The sequence below is a fragment of the Sylvia atricapilla genome, chromosome 4 (assembly GCF_009819655.1).
Source record: "Sylvia atricapilla isolate bSylAtr1 chromosome 4, bSylAtr1.pri, whole genome shotgun sequence".
NCBI classification, from domain to species: domain Eukaryota; kingdom Metazoa; phylum Chordata; class Aves; order Passeriformes; family Sylviidae; genus Sylvia; species Sylvia atricapilla.
Genome location: NC_089143.1, coordinates 36,514,739 through 36,524,463, shown reverse-complemented (window position 1 = coordinate 36,524,463; position 9,725 = coordinate 36,514,739). Strand labels below are relative to the sequence as shown.

General features: G+C 33.4%; 1 protein-coding gene across 1 annotated transcript in view; it reads right to left on the bottom strand.

Annotated features, from left to right (window-relative positions):
* Positions 1–661: 661 nt before the first annotated feature.
* The window catches only part of GPM6A (glycoprotein M6A), a 114,118-nt gene continuing 105,054 nt past the window's right edge, over positions 662–9,725 (bottom strand). Inside the window, exons 6-7 of the mRNA XM_066317579.1 lie at positions 8,941–9,006; positions 662–2,934 (exon numbers count right to left, since the gene is read on the bottom strand). Of these exons, the coding sequence (XP_066173676.1) occupies positions 2,782–2,934; positions 8,941–9,006 (219 nt within the window). The 3' untranslated portion in view covers positions 662–2,781. The remainder of the gene's footprint in view (positions 2,935–8,940; positions 9,007–9,725) is intronic.

Here is a 9,725-nt window from a genome sequence, read left to right as displayed (position 1 = left end):
TCCCTTCTGACTGATGTGCTGTGCTGTGGGAAGCTCCTCTACTCCCTTGGCTTGTGCTGCTTCTGAAAAATTGTTTGCCATTATGGCTCTTGCTCTAATCAAAAGCACACAACGAGCTACATAACAGCTAGTAAACTGACAAACAAACACATTGTGGAACTGTATTGTAAATAATTTTCCTTAGTGTTATCAGGTTAGTTGGCACAGTTATAGATCTCTCTTAACCCTTTAAATTACTTTATATGCACATAAGTAATGTAGTATTTTTGTTGAGATTTCAAAGTATTAGCTACTGTAATCCAGATCCAGAAATCAGTATCCTCACCAATATTCATATTGCTATCAGCTCAGTTTCTGCTGAGCTATTCCAAATGACACTGTAGTAATGGGAATCTTTCCCAAATGCTCTTTTGACTGATATGTTACAAATATAGCAGATATGGCCCCTGATACCTGGCACTTCCTATACTATGAAACTCTGCTCTTAGAAAATATTTAACTCTCTTAGTCTCAAGATATATGATTTCTGTCACTAAATGTTGATTGGGAGACATATTCAAAGCAATCTGTGCAATAGCAAGGGCTATAGGATAAACAAGCTTCTTTCATTTGTAGTTACAGTGACCTGTTCAGTATAGGCAAAGAAAAACTACACAAAGAATTAACAAGAACACAAAGTACACAAGTGTGTTTATTACATTTTGCAAGCACTTTGTTCTACATTTCAAAAACGCCACCATCAAGCTGTTGGCACATTTATGTACAAAACAGATTAATTGTAATGCCTGCTACAAAGCATTCTTTGTGAAAATACAAACTCTAATACCAGAGAAGAGCCAAAAGCATTAACATCATTACATGAGTTTAAAAGACATAGTTTTAAAAATCAGCACAAACATTTTAAGACACAAAACTGAAACACTACAATATAGAATCCAAAAAGAGGTTCCTAATACTTTTTGCAGAACTGTAATACCGGTACTGCACATTATCAGAAAACTGTTGACCTCGTAGGACAGCTTAAGTGTAAAAAAAATCCAAACCAAAACCAAAACCCCAAATCAAAAACACAACCAAAAAAACCCCAAAACAAGCAAAAGAAAAGAAAAAGAAAAAAAAAAAACCAAAAAAAACAAAACCTCAATCAACTAATACTACTTAATGCATTATCATGCCACAAGTAACTATAGTATTACCTTCTACTTACTACAAGAATTGTTAAAAATTACTGATGATGCATGACTAGTAATATTACAAAGAAGAGTTTTACTCAAGAAGTTTTATTAGAAATGCACTTACACTGAGAGAGAATTCACAATGGTCCAATAAGTGCACAAAACTACCTAAGATTTTTAACACTGACAAAAATGTCTTGTCAGGCTACATCACTTTAAAAGACACTTTACAGCATTCTTGTAGCATTAGAAATAGGCAAAATAAAAAAAGAATCCACCAAATTTGGTCCAATAATACTGACTTTTCTTAAATAGGGTTTTTTGTTCTGTTTTTGATACAGGTAATTCTTTCAAATTAAGGTGATCTATCTTTCTGATAACATCTTCCTATCAAAATAAAGGTTCAAATATATTACTACACTTTGAAATAATAAGCTCTGTAGTGGTCTTTCACCTTACTTCAACGTAATACAGGTAAACCATTATGTGTAGGAAAGCTAGAAGCCAAGCTATAACATTTATGGAAGTCTCCTTTGATAAATCTTTTACAGTTCAGACAGGTGCAATCCATTTAAATTTTTAAAGCAGGTAAAAAGACATCTGACTCCTATGGTCACTGCAGTTTTGATATATTACTTTCATAAATGTAGCTAAGCAGTAATTTCTTACATCATCACATGGACAGCTCCAATTTAGCATAACCATCATTGAATTGAAGAGAGATTATCCTGTAGAAAACTATTAATAACTATATCACTTAATTAACAGTTGTCTATATACCATAACTCGTTAACAGGTAGCCGTGGTATTGAATTCCTTCAAAAGGCAAGTGGCCATGCATTGTTAGCACCACGGACTGCATGCTCACAATACAAACAGGAATTATCACCCATGGAACTTGAAACAAGAGAATATTGTTTAAAAACATCAATAATACAATGTTAACAAAGATAAGAAGCACTTTTTTCTTTTTTTTTTCTTTTTTTTTCTTTTTTCGCTTTTTTTTTAATTTTTTTACCCACTATTACAAATTTAGAAATTGCACCTTTGATTGTTTAAAACGTTCTTAGGACCTTCATTCAAGTTGATCAGGGTCCCTCTGGCAGGTTTTCCATATATAAAGGAAATTCATCAGAATGTTTTCTTTATATATTGTACATCATGTACAATGGTCCCTTTGAAGTATACCTGTAGTTAAAGTAGTTACTGAACTCAAAACTAAAAAGTATAAAAAGCTACTTTTTTTTCCAAAAACATATAAGAAACAATGCAAAAGGTGTTATGCATAACACATACAAAGTGATTAAAAAAATCAAACACATAGTTGTATTTGACAATAGTTTAGTATCCTTGACCTATCAGAACTAATTAGCTTAAAGGGATTCAGGAAAGGCTATATAGGAGCTTTGTGGTATAGAATGGTCACACAAAGTAAGAACTAATTAAGAAACCAAGTGCTAGACAACCAAGAATTGTATGTAGGTGATATGTAAGTCACCCAAACTATCTTTTGTGAGAAGCACTTTCAATTGTTTTTAAAATGGTAGGATGGCCTTCAGTTAAACAACAAAGCATTCACATGTTAGGAAGTAAGACAAGGTTTCTTTTATGTATAAGCATTGAGCCGCTCTTTAGAGCGAGTAGAATGAATATCATGCAGCTCTTGCTCCTCCTTTGATTTAATATCCTCATATTTTTGCATTCTGCAAGCATCTTTCACATAGGCCCAGTTGGCAGACAAGACCATGAGATAGTGAACCTGTAAGAGAGGTAACACAGCGTTAAGAAACAACAGAGGCAGTCAGAGCAGAGCATGTGTAAACTTGAAGGCTGTAGGACAGAGACTCCTCATCAGCAGGAACTAGACATTCCTGTGTCAAGAAGCAGTATAGGACCATGGTGGCAAATTCAGGCTTCACTAATCTTCAGATTACCCATCTCACAGCTGTTAATGTTACTATAACTGTTAGTTGGTAGCAATAGATATAAGCAAAAAAACTCTGAAAACTGAAAAATCCACGAATCATCCCTGCATCATTTTTCAGCTAATCTGCAAAGATACATTCTGGTTATGTATTTATTGTACGCTTTTCCCCAAAATATTTGTTAAAGTAGTTCTTAAAGTAGAAATATGCCATAGACACGTCTTATGATTTCATATCAAATACAATTACAGAAAGTTTTGCTTTTTAATTTCTTGTTCAAGTTAGCATTGTCTTTCCATTTAGCTGTGACTTCTTTCAACTATAATTAAAGCTTTGTATTCAACTCACCAATCAGGGGAAAAACTGTCAATAACTGAAAATTAAGTTCAGTTAGGCAAAATGTGAGAAAATATAGTTGAAAAAAAATTTGGATGCTCTGTTTACTCTGTATTCAGTCAGCAAATAAAAATGTTCCACAAGGATATTCAACTGGTTTATGCTGGGACTCTCTGGACATTTATTCCTTCCCTAGCAGGCTTTCAAACACTTTCTGATGAGATCATCTCTGTAATTTATGTTAATCTACTTCCTCAGAAGCAATGGACAATTTTGTGAGATCCAAATTTTTTCACCCCTCTCTAAGAAATCAAGAAATTATACTGGGATTCAGTCAATGAAAAATGGAATAATAATACAATAAATAATAAAAAAGCACCTTGAGATTATGCAAATTCTCCTGTTCATGTTGTATTGTTGAAGATATGAGTACCTTAGATTCATACTAAATGAAAAAATCCATTCTAATATGTTTTGGTTTGGGTTTTTTGGAATATCCAAGGTTATTTGGACAATTTCCCCCCCCCCCCCCCCCTCCCGATGAATGTTTATTGGCAGTTGGTTGCTGATTAGTACAGGCAAAATGACATTTCTTAATCTGGATAATGAGGATCAGGGAAAGCATTCTGAAGTCCTTAAAAAGACCAGATATTTTTGCTACCTTTTTTATCCTCATGTTTTATGTCAAGCTTCCAATTAATCCTTATTTGAAGAATACTGTCTGACTTGAAGAGGCATAAAATGGAAAGAAGGTGTTCAGAGAATCTGTCGTTTAGGAAAAAAACCTCATAGAATAGTATTTCTACATATCTATAGGATTTTCTTAATATCTATAGAACAACACTAGCAACACAATCCATGAGTATAGATGTTGGAGATGGCAGCATGTTATGCCTCACGCTGGAACACTCTCTAGTCATAATTTAGTACGCATGAAAAAGAAACACCTTCTATCCTAACTCAGCTCTTCCAAAAGCTTTTACCACAGGTAGTTTCTGCATCAGACATTTCTAGATCAAATAAGAGACCCTAATCCTGGATCCCCATTGTACTGAATGAAACACCTTAAATTCTCCACAGTAAAACTATTGAGAAAAATTAAAATAAACAGGCTGGTAATCCTAAAAATTTTGTCATCTCCATTGCAATTTGCATCCAATGAAAACATGAATACTGGTCCTTTGAGTCTGAAATTTCAGTTAAAAATACAATCTGAACCTCAAACAGATTGCAGACATGAGAATCCTGAAAGTGAGGAGTGCCTGAGTAGTGTACTCGCATCTTCATGACCTTTTAAAACATTTGCCAGAAATCCCTGGAACTCAAGAATCTGTCACAAAAATGGGATGATGTAGGCACTTATAGTCTCAAATATTTGGTAATAACCCAGTAAGAGAAAAATTTAAACTTTCTGTTTTGCTCTTTCACTCAGCATTTTTCTATGTTAAAAAATAGACTATTTTGAAAGTATATTGGTAACAGTCTGAGCTTCATTAGACACCCATTCTTTTCCCATCCCTTCTTTATGAAGTTACTGAACCAAACTATTATAATAAGTGCTGAAAACTCTTGGAGTTCATATGCATTTTAAGTAGGAAGACTTGCCAGGAAATACCTACTTTAACTTATATAATCTCAATTATATATCCATGTTTTATAATGACATATACATTGAAGAGTACCGCCACCTTTGTTTTTTATTTTAACACAAAGTTCCTAGATAACATTGCCACACTAAGGAGGTAATTTCTAAGTGGCTGTCTAATTGCATTTCACAATTTCATGACCTGAATAGCCTCAAGCCAGTGGGGCCCTCATCAAGGCTTATTTAAATTGAAGCCAGGCAGCTTCCACAGTCTGCCTCAGGAGGTTTCAATTACAGACATATGCAAGACAGTGCAGGGTCTTTCCATACCTATCCTGCTTAGATTTCTTCATAAGTTTGAAAGTATGCTTCAGTGTTTAGAAATTGTGGAATTGCAGCTAGCCTAGGAGGGTACTGGGAGGGGCAGGGGAGGGGTTTGTTGTATTCTTCCATTCAGGACATGTCCCTACTTCCCCCAAGGGACCCAAGTCTAAATAACTTTTCTTCCTCTCTTTACACGCATCTCATACCCTGCAGAAGAGCATAATCATACTGGGGAAAAGAATAGACTGCTTTACATTTTCCTTATTCTTGTTTCAGTGGAATTGATTGCATCTTCACCTTGCAGGATAAAATTTCTGTGGAAGTTAAGGTGAAAGAGTTACCAGCTCACATGGCAACTTTTGAGAAAGGAAATTTTGCATCTCATAATTAAGTTTCTCCATAGTGTTTTTGGGGAAACATCAGTAGTGGAATGTATACTGGCTTTGCAATCTACTGTTGAATTGAGCTTACATTTAAACAACTTAATGTCTTCTGTTTCTATCTAACACAACATCAACAATAGTAAAATTAATATGTATTATTGTAATGATCTTTTCCATGTGCATTTGTTATCCATTCAGACATAAGAAAGAACAATAATTCTGAGAATACTATATGGTAGAAATTAAACATGATTCAAAAGCCTGGTTATTTTTTCCATAATGAAGACCGTCAAGAAGCATTTACAACATAAATAATTCTATCAAGTTTTTGTTTTGGTTCTTTTTTTCCCATGTTGCATTGATAAAAGAATGATAAATTTTCAAAATAAACACTTTTACAGTGTTCTTTGCTGCAAAATGAAATTTTCCTTGACAGATATTGTAAAATAAATGAGGTTTTCTATATGTCAGTCTTAATATGTAGAACAATTCTCCTTTTGAACCCCAAAACAACATTCTCCTTTGCAGAGTTAAGAGGTATCTAGTGAATTGTGAAAAAATTCTAACATTCATAAACAAATCTGAGACCAAAAAATAATGGAATTTTTTATTTGTGACCAAATGGGTTTGCAAGTATTAACAAGTTTTGTGGTGGTTTTGCAATAAATTACTACATTTTTGAAAAAACATGTTTTTTAAAATACAGTTTCATGAAAGGTATCCTGGGGACAGATGGACTTAGCATTTATGAATAAGCCGATTCTTTTGTGAATTTTGCAGAATCATATTGTCATTAGAGGGTTTGAAAAATATTCAGATATTAGATGGTCTGGAATTTGCAAATGTTTATAAATTCAGAAGTAAGAATACAGTGGGGTATATTGATGACATAACTTTAAATGTCAGAGAGCATATTTTACCAATTCAGTTATTCAGCAGTGTCCCTAATGTTGCACTACTGTTACTGGCTGGCCATAAGTACAATGCACTTACCACTTCAGTCAGATGGACTATCCTGGTTTAAAGTAATTGTTTGCAAGAAATGTTTTAAGAGTGAATTATATTAATAAGCTTTTTGTTTTGTAGAAGACTGGTATTTTAATCTAATTTTCCTGTTGAATTTCACAATCATGTTTTGGATATACACAAAGACAAATGTCATAATGTCATATTTGTGATTATTCTTGAAACAGCAGACGTAATAAAGGGCACTGGTTCTCCAATGACTGAAATGACTTCTGCACTCTGTTTCTCACTGCTGATGCATTACCTCTGTCTACTAATCTGAGTGTAAGATGTGGAGAAAAAAGATATGTTCTTCCTAGATGAGATAGTTAGGACCCCAAATTAATTTTTCCTCCCATAAATTACTTTTACCTTGGGAAACTAAACTTCCCATAAAGGAGAACCTCTTAATATCTGCATGTCCAACCACAAAATTCTGAATTTTCCCTCAAGTCCTATCCTTGTGTTTGGGTGACATCGAGTATGAAGCACATGTCTCAACCTGCAGATGTGGTCTGGTATGCTGGGTTTAGGAATTTCCACCATCAAAGAGTGGAATGTGTCAGTCTTTAGAAGTTACCTAACAGATTAGAATGGTAGGTTAAAAACAAATAGCATAGTTACAAACTTGAAATATATATATAAAATTGTCACAAACATTTAATAAAATATACACCTAGCAGCATTGGGACACTATGCAATTTACTAGCACTCAGAATGTTAATTTATATTTTTTGTTGAAACAGTGTTATCATGTCTCCTCTGTGCAGTCACAGAGCTCAAGAGAAAGCACATTTGGATATGGGTAATCCTTAAAAAATATGTGAATAAATGTGCACCATCAAAGTGAATTCAAAGGGTATTTGTGCCTGATGTAATACAGCTATGGTATTTTGATATGCTGAGCTTTGAAGGGTCTTTTAAAAAACTTCATTGAAAGTATTATGTATTTAAACTATGTGGCACAATATACTTAATTTGCTTTCATTGAAGATGTGTTCTTTTTCTTTGACTATTTTTTGGTGGCTATTTGGACTCAAAACACTTGTTTGAAATGCAGAATTTTCATCTAAACAAAATAGCATTTTATGATATCTACTGAATATACTTCAAAATAATCATACAGTGGAAAACCGATGATCTCTTGGATTTAATTTCCTAACACTAATGATATATTATCATATTTGCTATACAGTCATAATTTTTGGAACCACAAAGAGAAAAAAAAAGGTTTGAAAAAACAATTAAATTATTAATATGAATTGTATTCTACAATTACATTCATTATTTGTGGCCTTGAAAGAAAAAACTACACTGAAAAGATATATTTTTCATTTAGCTATCTTTAGTGTTTGCAAGGTGTCATGTTATAATGAAGAAATGGCAGATAAAAAAAAATAATGTAAGAGGAGTACTAGCTCAATTGAATATTTTCTGAATGTACTCTTTTATAAATGTAATTATAAGGATAACAAAATAATCATGGCCCTAAAATCCATTAAAAGATACTAATATAAGCAGTATATGGTAATCACCACCACGAAAACTTATGAATGCATCAGTACCAAGTAGCAGTCACTTTTAATTTTCCATTCCAGTGTGCATAATGCAAACTTACACCAGTACAGAATTGTGAGTCTAAAAATATCTTTATGTTTAAGCAAATAGAGAAGACAAAAGACAGAAGAGCAGGGCACTTGCTCATACACTTTTCTCTCAGTGGAACCTTCTCATTGACAAAATGTCACTAAATTTAAAGTAATCTTCACTGTAAAGGAGCAGAAAAATCAGTCTTGACAGAAAAATCAACACATTCATATATATTCACGGAACTGACAAAAAGATTCTGCTCCTAAAATAGCAGTGTGGCAAGCCTGTGAATACCCAGAAAGGCAGAGATCATAAAACTATAATACTATGGTTACAACACAGACATGTGAATTCAGACACTTGCCTGAATACAGCAAGAGAACACTAAAAATTCTTAGCATGTACTTAAAGATTTTTTTTAATTCAAAAAAGTAAACTTCATATTCTACTTCAAAGGCAATCCATCAATATATTAAAAAAAAAGAGAGAGAGAGTATTGAATTACAGAACTATATTTTAATAGCTTTGAGTGATAGTATGGAAATGGAACAGCTGATCCTAAGCCAGAACCAGAAGGTATCAGCAATTCAGATGAGGTGTAGTGTTGGGTAGCTTACCATAGCAATGACTGCTGCTCCAGCTCCAGCAAGTGCCACAATGAACAAGTGGAATGTCATGTTTAGCTGCAAAGGGAGGCAAAGAAAAAGACTGTCATGGTTGTACAGAAAACAAAAAATGAACAAAAATTTGGAATTACATAGAACAAATAATTACCTTCCTGGTGCCACCCTTCCACAAAATAAATTATTAGTAATATTTTTCCAAGAGATTGATATCATAACATGCCATTGTGCTTGTGCTTGTTTTGTTACAATGCTCATATCAGGAAAAAAACATAACTATTTAAAAATACAATATTTACATAATAAAATATTAAGAAATATAATTATTTCAATATAAACACTCCCATATATTTTGAGGGTTTTGGTTGGGGTTTTTTATGCTACAATATTACAATACTACTTTACAAGAACTATGTTTATGGTGGCTTCTCCAGTGACAGAGACAGCCTAAGAAACCCCATTTTCTCTTCATTAACTAGCTTCGTATCCTCATATATTGATCCACTTTCCACTCAAATATGTTCATAGTGATTTAATATAAACTAGGTTACTTACATAATTCAAACTAACCACCTTCCTCACCTCACCCTAAATCAAATGATTATATTTGCTTTTAATTTCAGGGACCTGGTTTATGCAGCAGCCACAGAGAGTCAACTGCACCACAAGAGCTGCATTTTCTAAGATGGTTTTGGTATAAGGGCAGATTGTAGATCCTTCCTCTAAGATTTATTCAACTACAATAACATCCAGTAAAGCACTTGGCAAATGTTGATCCT